The following is a 12283-nucleotide window of genomic DNA, read 5'->3' on the forward strand; positions in this document are numbered from 1 at the left end:
AATACTGCTTCTTCATTATCATCCTCCTCTAGCTATTTTTTGCTATCTTGATAAAGAAACTGCACTCTAAAATCAGGAAGCATAGTGGCAAGTCCCTATCATGCCTTGAGTATACACAGAGAAGCAGAGGTTTGGAAATACATCCTTGCATTTCAACGGGCTTAGATTCTCAGCTTCTCTGCCAGACAGGCTTATTTGTCACTGCGTGGTGTGTTAAGTATTAACACAACAATTTGTACTGGGCAAGAAATCATCTGACGCAATTCTGTTGATTTTCAAAGACATAAAGCATTGCATATAGTAGTCTGCATAAATGACTGATGTTCAGGACCTGACTGCAAGACCCAAATACCAAATTATTTCCCACTACTTTTTGTATTCATTAATCACCATTACATAAAGAACAAATGAACATACAGAGGCGAGAAACAGTATGAGAGTCACTTAGGTGTTTCCCATGACAGAATACAATTCAAACATTGTTTCTGTACTTAGGAACACAAGTGCAAACATTTCATAATCATACTATGTAACGGAAATCAAAGCAATCCTTACCTGATTTAAAATGGCTCTTTTAGTAAAAGTTCAGGCTATGCTGGCATAAGGTGACAGGAACTGTGCCATCCTCCTTGGACACATTTTTCCAAATGTCCCTGCGTTCAACTAAGTCTAACTCTGCTCTGTTTTGTTTCCCCAGGAGGACCCATTCAGCACCATGTGCTCCTTTTCAGCTGTCAATAAACAGAAGCTGTGAATTCCTAGGCGTTTCACAAAGCTAGTTAGGCATAGCCATTCATTTCTTCAGGAAAACAGGGCATTGATTTCAGCAAATTCCCAGGGAGCAGCTACAACAAAGAGATCAAAGACCCACCTCCTTGCCTGCCCGGCTTTGGCCAGCCGGGCTGAGAGGAGTAGCGACAGGTTTCCCGAAGAGCAGGCCTGAGCTCCACCGACCACCGTGCACTCCATTCATGGCCATCGCCTTCCTACATTCCCGGAACAGCCCCTGGCGCTAACCGTGACAAACCCTTACATTCAGGCAGCATAATATACTGCACGCTAGTTCATCCAAGGATAAAAAGAAAAACAAGCTCCAAGGGAAGTCTGCTGCTTCCCTGACCAGCCGAGCCCCAGTAGCTGCCAGACATTTTACAAACTTCTGTCTTTTTCCCCCCGTAGCTTCTCCACCTAAAACAGAGAAACACTTGCTAGCTCAAATTCATCCTGTGCAAGCTTCACTGGGATGTTGGCTGCTTTGCTTTATCTCCACAGGCTGGAAGATTCAGCTGCTAGCATTTGAAGTCTAGCTGCAGTGCTGTGTAGCCATGACACTTCTTTGTGTAATTTGCCCCAGACTGCAGCATTTTCTTCCTAGGAATCTAAAAGGTTTTGTTCCTTTTTGGCCTGATTTTTTTAATTACTTTTTTTCCTGTTTAATTATACATATAGTCTTCATTAATATGACCTGGAACAAGATTTTTAATTTGACTTTATATTGAACCAAGCATTAATGAAAGACAATGCTGTGGTCAGGCTTGGGGACTGGGTACTAGGCTACATGTCTACAACTAAAGAGTAAGAGCCAGAGATTGCTCCCTGGTGCTGAGACCACCTGGCATCAACTCCATGTGTCTCAACACTCCTCAACTCCTTCCCTTTCCCCCTACCAAGAGTTTGGTTATAGACAAATTCCTCACCTAGAAGAGAATCTTGTAGATGTTCTCTCCAAAGCACACCCTGAGGTTATTTGTGAATACAAGTTATCAGATATAAAGGTGTAAAGTCATTTAACATCTGTACAGATTTGCCATGATATTGTTTAGCATTCTTTTGTACACTGACATTTTTGCAAGGCATTGCCTGACTGTCACAAACCCCACATGTATGTGTATTCCCACCATCTGGAACCTGGAAAGTCCCCTCAGCACTGCTACTGACTTGAAGCTACTCATACATCTCCAAGTGAGAAGACAAATATCTATCCCTCTAGCATGACTGAGTATCACAGGACCTGCCACAGCACAACTGGTACAATACTAAGACGGGGGACAGGAGGTAGGGATGACTGATTGCTGCACAGACAATATCTCAGGACACAGAACTGCAGAACTATCGAAGTTGCAAGAGACCCATGGAGATCAATTACCACAGCCTCTTACTGAAAGTAGGCCCTTAGACTAATGCTACCCAGGGCCTTGTCATGTATCAAATATTTCCAGTGTGGGAAATTCTACCACCTTCCTGTGCAGCCTATACAAATATTTAATCAATCCCACAGTGAAAATGTCCCTTACATGCAGCAGCATCTCCCCTGAAGTGACTTGTGGCTTTCACCTCTTGTCCTATCATGGTGTGTACTTGAGGAAAGAACATTTCTTCCTCTTTCTCATCATTTTTGTACTGCAAGACCACAACTAGACATCCTTCAGCCTTCTCTTCTCCACCTGCAGATACCCCCCAGCTCCTTCAGCTTTTACTCATCTGACAAGTTCTCTAACCCACTGATCATTAAGAAAAGCATGAGAGAGGCGCTGACACCGAGCTGAAGAGAGAAAAGTGGAATTTCCAGAGCATAAATTAGCTGAAATAGTCAAACAAGCTTAAACATCTGAGTAAAGTTGAGGGATCTTAAGTGATTTTGACAAGGACCACTGTGCAGTCACCCCATTCTCTCTCCTTCCTCTCCTTACAACAGTTTTGCCTGTTGTATACAATACAGTCAGGCATACTGCATTCTTCATTTTAGAGTCCTCTCTGTATCTAAATGGCACTTAACGCATGCCCCAAAACTGCCACTTAGCAAATGAAGCTTAAAACCCCCACACTTTCACAAACAACTCAGTCTTGAAGTACAAGATATCACCTCCACAGATAGGTGCTATCTGCCAGTAAGCCACTGACACTTTTATATTTATTAACTGATTACAGTTATTGATTTAGGAAAAAAAGGGGGGGGTGAGGGGTGAGGGAGGGCTTGCCTTCCTCTGAAGCAGTATTGGAGACTGGGTTTCTGAAATCCATCTCTCCTATAATGCACAGTGTACAGCTGAGCAGCCCTCACTGGCAATGATAACAAATGGAAACTGAGGCACTTGAGTGACTCCAAGAGAAGATCAGATCAATAATCACAGAAAATGCACTTAATGCAGCAGACCGCTGATGCTGGATCAAGAGAGCACAACTAGAGGCGAGAACTGAGCAGTAGTTGTTTATGGTGGTTACAATAGCCAAGTATAATGATACACCATTTGCATTTCATGTGCTGTTGAAACAGGAGGAGGGTAGCAGTGAGGAGGCATGTGACTTGGATAATGAAACCCTGGAAACACAAGAGTTAAATTCACAAAGTGATTAAAAAACCCAAGCACACCACTCAGTAGTAATCTGGGATGTTGTTTGTGCCAAAGATAGAAAAAACATTTTAGATAGTTTGTTCTTACACATGGGCCAGATTTTTACAATTCTACTCCTATTAAGTCATGCTTCACTCCAAGAATAATCCTGCTGATTATAATGGTAATATTGCTCCACAGATGTCTCAGAAGAAACACAAATGTAAAAGCAGACTTGTATACTGAAGATAAAAGCCATCAATCATGAGCACATCTGGGAATCTGATAAAAACATATGGTACAAAAAAAATCACTGTGGGATGGCAGAAATGTACTTACATAGCAGGTCTGTAGACATGTTTACAGATCAGGCAAAGAAAACCTACATAAAATAAATGAAAAAAAGAATGATCAGTTTTCTGAACTAGCACTATTCATATTTAAACCTCATGCTAGTTATCATATGCATGATTTTTTTAGTTCTTTAGGAAATTGGGAGAATGTATCTAGGGAAATCTAACAAGCACCAATTTCAATCTGTAGAGGAAATGAGTAAATCCATCTATATTTTTCTCCTTAATAAATGACTCAACTTCATTTCATAAACAATGTGAAATGACTATACTAATGCAATGTGTTTTAATTAAGAGCGGCTCACTGTATCCCACATCTCCATTAACAAAACAGGATTTTACCCCATTGCATGCCATTCTGTATTCAAATCTACTATTTCTGGTATTTCCCCTTAGGAGCCCTCACCCTTGCCAAGTCAAAGAACATATTAGCTAATACAGGATAAGATATTTTACTTGCTCTCTTGAAAGACTTTTTGAGACTTCTAGATTTCTTCTGAACTCTCTTCCTCCTGTTTCCTTCCCAATCAACTGCTGTTTTTTTTGACTGCAATTTTACTGTGAGGACATAGTAGCAGAGTCTGAGCTTTCTGCAGACATCTGAGCAGTATCCACCCAGTGGGACCCTAGTGTACAGATAAGGCTCCTTGGAACAACAGAAATAACAAGGTATGTAATAATAAGGGGAGATACCAATAACAAGACAAATCACATCAGCTCGTGCCATTTTGTGGTGTCCTGTACAAATCTTGGAAATTTTAGGAAGTGTTTGAAGGTGTATGTACATGATTTAGGGGGAAAATTTGATTCTGATGAAGTCAACAATACTTTGTGGCTGACTGAAATGGGACAAAGAAAACATCTTCATTCTTAGAAACACAATGATCATCAGTAAGTTACTTTCCAAATTGACTGGAGCTGGTTGGGAAAACTGAAGGAAGTGAGAGGACCATGGAACAAGGCAATAGAGATTACAATAAAAATGGAAAGCAGAGAATAATGAGAGCTGAGGAGGGAACAGACTCATGAAGAATGGAGAAGTCATAAGATAAGGTTAAAGAAGATAACAAAGAGGTAAAGAGTAGTCTGCTGATAAGAATTTGCCAAGGATGAAGCTGTATCATAGTACCATAGTATCAGTCAGGGTTGGAAGGGACCACAAAGATCATCTAGTTCCAACCCCCCTGCCATGGGCAGGGACACCCCACACTAGATCAGGCAGGCCAGAGCCTCATCCAGCCTGGTCTTAAAACACCTCCAGGGACGGGGCCTCAACCACCTCCCTGGACATTCCAGGGCTTCACCACTCTCATGGTAAAGAACTTCCTCCTCACATCCAGCCTGAATCTCCCCACCTCCAGCTTCATTCCACTCCCCCTAGTCCTATCACTACCTGAGATCCTGAGAAGTCTCTCCCCAGCCTTCTGGTAGGCCCCCTTCAGATACTGGAAGGCTAGGTTGTGACTCTGCCAGGTTGTCCATAAATGGCATGAGGAAGTGAGATCTGCTGAAATCTAGGAGCATGCTCTAGTGCCATTTTCAGGTTTGAGGAGACTAAGGTAATGCTTCTAATGATCCATTGCAAGCACCTAAGTTGCCACCTTAGCTGGAGGACCTGCACACAAAAGGAGCCATGTTGAGCACTCCCTGCAGCATTCAGTCAACAATGATGTACCTACAGATCATCATCACTGGGCAACATAGCAAGAAGGATAAACACATTAGCACATTAACAACTGATAAACTTACATGTCTTCATTTAAGTGCTCACAGATGCAAGAGCAAGACACACAAAGTTAGTGAACCAGACTCGCTATCTTACCATGCATCTCATTACAACATAATTGTCAATCCTAGCATAAAAGACAGTGTGTAAAGAAAATACATGTCATAGATGATCTGCACTCTGGAATATGGAAGAGCTCTGCTGTCCAAATAGAAAAAGCTGCTTGGTCTTTCCTTCCCACATGCTTAAAACTGTCTTTCAAACCTATGCTGCCTTCACCAACATAACACAAGTACTAGCTTTGCATTTTAAAGTGTGACTTGCAGTGATGGGTGGTGAGGAGCAGTTGGCAGCTATACTGTATTGCAGGAAATTAGTATTTCAATACAAAACCAAAAAAATCCCTCCAACTCTAGGCTGCACATGTTCATTAACATCAGTTGCATAAAACTGACAGGAAGCAGCTCTTTAGAGACCTTCATCAGGAAAGACATTACAAGAAAAGACACTTCAGTTGTCCATGCACAAGAACCCTGTGCCTTTTGAGGTGCCCTAGGACATATGAAGCATCCACACAAGACTCCAAATTGTAGTATTGGTTATACAGCAAAAAGAGTTGCTCCTGGACCAAGAGCTAGAAGCCAGGCAGGGCTGCCTGGGGCATCTTGGACAGCACTAGACACTTGTGTTCCAGCACATTAATCAAGTCCTACAATATTGCAGCTTGCCTGTTTTTACAAGTGACCAGGCAGGCTGCTGGTACATCACTTCTGCCTGAGACCAAGCAGGATGCAGATGAGGCACAGAACACAAGTGCTGGCACATCAACCTCTCTTCTGTAACCTCTGCCCTCTGCTGAAACAGCTGCCCCCAGTGAATATACAGCTTATAAACTGGCTTTTGTCACTGACTGGGACTGTGGGTAGAGATGGGAGAGAGATGCAGCACAGGGGCTCACATGTTAAAATGACATCAGTGAGTCCTCCTTCCAGGTGAAATAGTCATGTTGAGAACAGGTTTTCTGAGCAGCAGGTGTCCTAGCCTAATTTCCATCAGTCAGAAAACACTTTCTTTCTGAAAAAAACCCCACTGTGCACTTTGACTCCATTTGGGCTGAGAGCAAGGCACTTGCCCGTGCTGTTAATTTCTAAGTGTTTAAGCCCTGCAGAGGAAGGAATGGGTTTTAATGGCATCCATATGTGACTGTAAACATGCCAGCCTTTGTCACCACCAGACACAGCAGGCTATGTATTGTCACTGTCAAAGCAGTGCCATCAACTAATAAAGACTTCATCCCCCTACTGAACTGACAGGCAAAATTATTTAATTGTGCTGCCATTCAATCTGCAGGGCAATTACAAGTATCACAGTACCACAGTATATTAGAGGTTGGAAGGGACTTCAAGAGATCATCAGGTCCAACCCCCCTGCCAAAGCAGGATCACTTAGGATAGTCTGCACAGGAATGCATCCAGGTTGGTTTTGAAAGTCTCCAGAGAAGGGGACTCCACAACCTCCCTGGGCAGCCTGTTCCAGTGCTCTGTCACCCTCACTGTAAAGAAGTTTCTCCTCATAATGAGGTGAAATCTTCTGTGTTCAAGTTTGAACCCACTGTTCCTTGTTTTATTACTGTGCACCACTGAAAAGAGCTTGGCCCCCTCCACTTGACACCCACTCCTCAGATATTTATAAGCATTGATGAGATCCCCTCTCAGTCTTCTCTTCTGAAGACTAAATAGTCCCAGGGATCTCAGTCTCTCTTCATAGGGGAGATGCTCAAGTTCCCTAATCATCCTCGTGGCTGCCTGTTGGATTCTCTCCAGAAGTTCTCTCTTTCTTGAACTGGGGAGCCCAAAACTGGACACAGTATTTCAACTGTGGTCTCACCAGGGCAGAGTAGACAGGTAAAAGAATTTCCCTAGACCTGCTGGACACACCCTTCTTGATGCATCCCAGGATACCTTTGGCTCTCTTGGCCACAAGGGCACATTGCTGTTCCATGGAGAACTTTCTGTCCACCAGCACTGCAAGGTCTTTCTCTGTGTAGCTGCTTTCCAGCAGGGCAGCCCCTAACCTGTATTGGTGCCTGTTGTTACTCCTCCCCAGATGCAGAACCTTGCACTTCATGAGGTTTGCCTGCACCCAGCTCTCCAGCCTGTCCAGATCTCATTGGGTGGCTGCATAGCCTGATGTGGTGTAGCCAACACCCCCAGTTTTGTATCATTGGCAAACTCGCTGAGGGTACTCTCAATCCTCTCATCCAGGCTGTTGATAATGACATTGAACAAAACTGGACCCAGTACCCATCTCTGGGGTACACCACTGGCTCTGTGCCATTGATGACAACCCTCTGAATTCTGTTGTCAAGCCAATCTTCAATCCACCTCACTGACCAGCTGTCTATGCCACATTTCCTGAGCTTTTCTATGAGGATGTTAAGTCAAACACCACAAGTCCTCCCCTTCTCTGTGGTTTGTGTCAGTAGTACACCTTCATCCTCCCACATCTGGCCCACAGCAGTCTCCTGTCATGAGAAGTCCAGTCACAGCCCAACCTATCCATGTACCCCACATGCCATCCAACCATGTTCCAGTGACAATGTGGTCAATGAACACCAGTCACACCATGCTGAGGTGACACTGTTTGTTTGAATTGTTCTATGATGTAATTTTGGTGGTAGAGGAGGGGGCACAGAGAAGAAGGAACACATACACATATGTCTTGACATAGGTGGTGGCAGGTCAGAATGACATCAGAGGGACTCATATCAAGAGCAGCACAGTCCACAGCAACAGAAACACTGATGAGAACCTCTCCACTGCAATCAAAAGGCTAATCTGTTTCTGTGGTGGGGGCAGCTATCAGAAGCATGATCTTCTGTTCACTCAGAAGAAGCTACAAAAACCACAGCAGAAAAGTGCTATTGCACAGGCTGGCTCCTCTTTTCCATCCCTTTTGCCCATACTGACAGGGCTGCCATGTCCTGTGATCTGAAGCCATGAAGGAATTGGTTTGTGGCACTGCCATCTACCTACCCTCAAGGTATTAAAGGTGCTTACCAATACAGACAGATCACATTGTACAGATCTATACTCCTAACAGTCCTCCTAGGACATGGTCAAAGGCACAAGACTGCTGCAGAAGAGTTGACCCAGAGAATGAGGGCATTATGAAGAGGATAACCATAAATCACTGAAGTGTTTTTCTCCATGGGCCATCAAATCCTGAGAAACCTTCACATTTTTCTCCCTGTACTGTTCTCTGATGAAGCAGCACTAGCAGCAGCAACCCCACTGTGGCAAAGTCTAGGCCTTGGGGAGAGCACAGAGTCTACAGAACAAGAGGAAACACCTCCATGAGGACATCCCAGTCACTGCAACCTACTTGCAGAACAACAGAGCAGCAGGTGCAGTAACACAAGGAACTGCTCCTCTGCTAGCAGTAAGTCAGAACATTATCTTTGACAGAGTGAGGATGAGCACAGCAAGGTGTATTTGCAGAGGCAAGAGAGTGTAAGTACAGCTATGAGCTCCTTCATAGGCTACACCAACTCTTCCCTGCAGTTACCTTCAACACGACTCTGAACTGCCTGTCCTAGCTGCAGAAAACTACTACCATAAATCCCTCTCCTGCTTCAAGGTCAGCTCTCTGGTACACGGGGACATCTCTTGTGCAGCGTACTGCCCCCTAACCAAGGGAGCTCCAAGACATGCAGAGTCATAGTAGCCACTTACTCTGTGCCAACTAGGCACAGTGCCTGGTGGTTTCTGGCCACATCCATCACCTGTCAATCTAAACTTAGGTGGCTGGCCAGTTGCCATGCTGGCCTCAGTTTTAACAGTCTCTTTGGCCAATTTTCTGTATTTTTATTCCTTGTAAGCCACATGACCTTTATACAAAATGTTGCAGGTATATTGGCCACATTTGCTGTACTGCTCATAGAGCCACAGTAATGTTTTTTTGTGGTTGCTCTTCAGCACTGTCCTTTATCATCAATGAATAAACAGATGAGGAAGAAGAGAAAAGTGGGAGATGTCTTCCATACATGAAAATTTCAGCCACAATAATTTGAGGCAAAGCCTTAAGAGGTTCCTACAGGCTTTGGGGTATCAGGAAATTAGCTCATGCATTTAGGCTGAATAGGACTTGATGGGTTAAGTATAACAGATGGCTAACAGTCTACAGGTAGCAAAGCAGTGATTTCAGGCACATTTGATAATGGAAAGTTCAATGCTTGTGGTGGTGAAAAGTGGTTATACACTGGCCAGAGGAAGAGAGGATGGGTTCTGCACTGCCTATTGAGAAGGACATGTTGCAGAGTATGTTTGGTAGGAGCCAGAACTTCAGGGTTTGTTTTTTGTAGTTGTTCCACCACTGCCACAGATTTACAGACTATGCATTTTGTGGATTAGAAGCGGTAGTGGGATTGCCCTGGGACGTTCAGTGTCCACAGTGGGAAAGGCAATGTCTGTTACCCTTCTGTTCTGATGCACAGCACATGAGAGCAATGAAATCACATACCCAGTTTCCAGGTATCTATGAGAAGGACCTTCATGAGGACCATGGTCATGAGGATCTTCTGCTGCAGCAGGAGAAAGGCTACCATAAGGAAATGCAAAGCAAGGGAAGCCAGCCTACCTGTGTCCTCTTGGGCTGTTGATGATGTACGTGATCCATGAAGGCTGCCCACAATGGCCTTAACAAGGACCTTGCTTACCAGTGGTATGCACTGAGAAGCAGCAAAAAGAGCAGCAAAGGCTCCACTTTCTAATCCTCCTGTGCAAGGAAAACACTTTGATGACACCTGGCTAAAGCTTCTGAATGTAACATCCTGTATCCACTGCAGGTCACTGCAGATTTCCAGGATGATACAATTTTACCAGCCAGTACTTGCTTTACTGGCCCTGAAGCTCTTCTTCACTAGAGACAACAAACTCCATGGTAAGGGATGCCAGGGGACTGCTCTGTGAGGGACCTTTGCAAAGGCTGCAACTAGTTGTCCAACAACAGCTGTTCTGCATGTGACATGAGAGCATTCTCACATGGGTTGGTGTGACAAAGCTCTTCCACTGACCTGACTTTCTTCCAGAAGTGGTACATCTATCTTCCCTGGCATCATGCCCCAGGCAGTCAGAGGAAAAGGAGGCACTGATGTGGGAAGAGATATAAGTAGCACCAACAGGAAAAGCTTTCATACTGCCATGCTGACACTGTGGGCGATATACTTGCACTTGCATCATGATGCCATCTGTAGATGACAAAGGAACATACTGTCTGCAAAACAAACCTATACCATGCAGAGACAAAGACCTGGATCGTAGCTTTAGAATTAGGAGCAGAAACACAGCTGTTCTGAACCAGTTAGCCCCGCCTGTCCCAAGCCTCAAGAGGTTACTACAGACTTCCTTTTATTAGTTTCTGCACAAAGACAGTGTGAAAATTAATGACAATGGTCAGCACAAGCTGCTTCTTTCTACTGACTTGGCATTATATGGCTCAAAAATGCTGCACACCAAAGAGATGCATTAGCTAACCAAGCACTGGAAGACTCGTCTGATGCTGTGAAGTCATCTGTCCACCTAACTTGTGCAGCTGAAAAGCGGACGTTGCTATACTTCAGAAACTCAGAAGAAAGTCCAGGACAACCTGTTTACAGATTCACAGCAGCCCCCTGTAGATGACATTGTTATCTATGTACTTTTATCATATTTTAATCAAGTAAAGGTAAAATGCCAAGTAAAAGCATGTTTTTTAAGACATCTATGGTAAGTAATACAGTTGCAGATGTTTTTAAAATACACAGGCAAAGATGTGACAGGAAAACCACACTTAGCCTACTTACAGTGAGATTAAATCAGGAAGAACTCTCTTCCCCCATTACAGAAACCAGTTGCTGGAGGTTTAACTTTCAGCATACCTTGTGCCTTAAATTGCATCCATCAGAAGAAAACATACCTTCAGGAGGGAACACATCTCTCACACAGCATTAGCATGCCACTAGTGTTCCTACTTGTTCTCTTTTGGCTACTGCTAGTGCCCGTGCTGGGCTAATTGCATTTCTGCTGACATAGTTTCCCTTCTCCCAAATTAATGAAAAGGAAGGAAAAATAATGATACAGAAATGATTTAAATATTAACAAAGTACAAACAGGGGGAAATTAATACACAGAGCCAAAACCCTCATTCAAAGAAAACTGAAGATTTCCTCAAACTTGTTAGTCCCACACATGCATCCACAACCAGGATTTGCTACATGCTAAGTACAACTCTACCAGGTATAAAGGCCCTCACTGGAGAAAAAAAAAAAAAAGAGATTATAAATTTCTTTATGATTTATCATATAAAACAGCATACACTTGTACTTAAAAACAAACAAACAAACAAAACCCAAAACAAACACATGTTTTTTCAAATCATGGAATTATTCTATGATTATAAAAGAGAGCAACTCTTCCGCCATAATAATGTTTTTCTTCATGTACAGGGCTCTGCACCTTTCCCTTGATTAAGCAAATAACACATAAAGACTTGTGCCCCTGTTTCAGAAAGCTGGCTCACTGACAGTGCAGAACTTCTTCAAATATGTCTTATTTGTGAATATGAAAAAGGAGGAAATCACAAAGTTGTATATGAAACATCTCTGTCTTTTACCTAGGACTATGCCGATGTACAAGTACAGTGCACAAAGTCATAGGGCAGGCTGTGGGTAGATAAAAGTAATGCAATCAAGGACATGCTTTCTCTACTATGTTTACTAAGAATATATTGTACACCTTCATGGTATTACTTTAAATTGTTTATGGAATGGAATGGAATGGAATGGAATGGAATGGAATGGAATGGAATGGAATGGAATGGAATGGAATGGAATG

The 12283-nt window shown here is 43.4% G+C and overlaps 1 protein-coding gene across 1 annotated transcript in view; it reads right to left on the reverse strand.

The window, feature by feature from the left end:
- The window catches only part of PLAGL1 (PLAG1 like zinc finger 1), a 48848-nt gene that overhangs the window by 23653 nt on the left and 12912 nt on the right, over window positions 1–12283 (reverse strand). Inside the window, exon 2 of the mRNA XM_068151001.1 lies at window positions 3672–3714. Within this exon, the coding sequence (XP_068007102.1) occupies window positions 3672–3690 (19 nt within the window). The 5' untranslated portion in view covers window positions 3691–3714. The remainder of the gene's footprint in view (window positions 1–3671; window positions 3715–12283) is intronic.

Source organism: Melanerpes formicivorus, unplaced genomic scaffold (assembly GCF_026170545.1).
Source record: "Melanerpes formicivorus ecotype bairdi unplaced genomic scaffold, bMelFor1.0.p_v2 SCAF_2, whole genome shotgun sequence".
Lineage (NCBI taxonomy): Eukaryota > Metazoa > Chordata > Aves > Piciformes > Picidae > Melanerpes > Melanerpes formicivorus.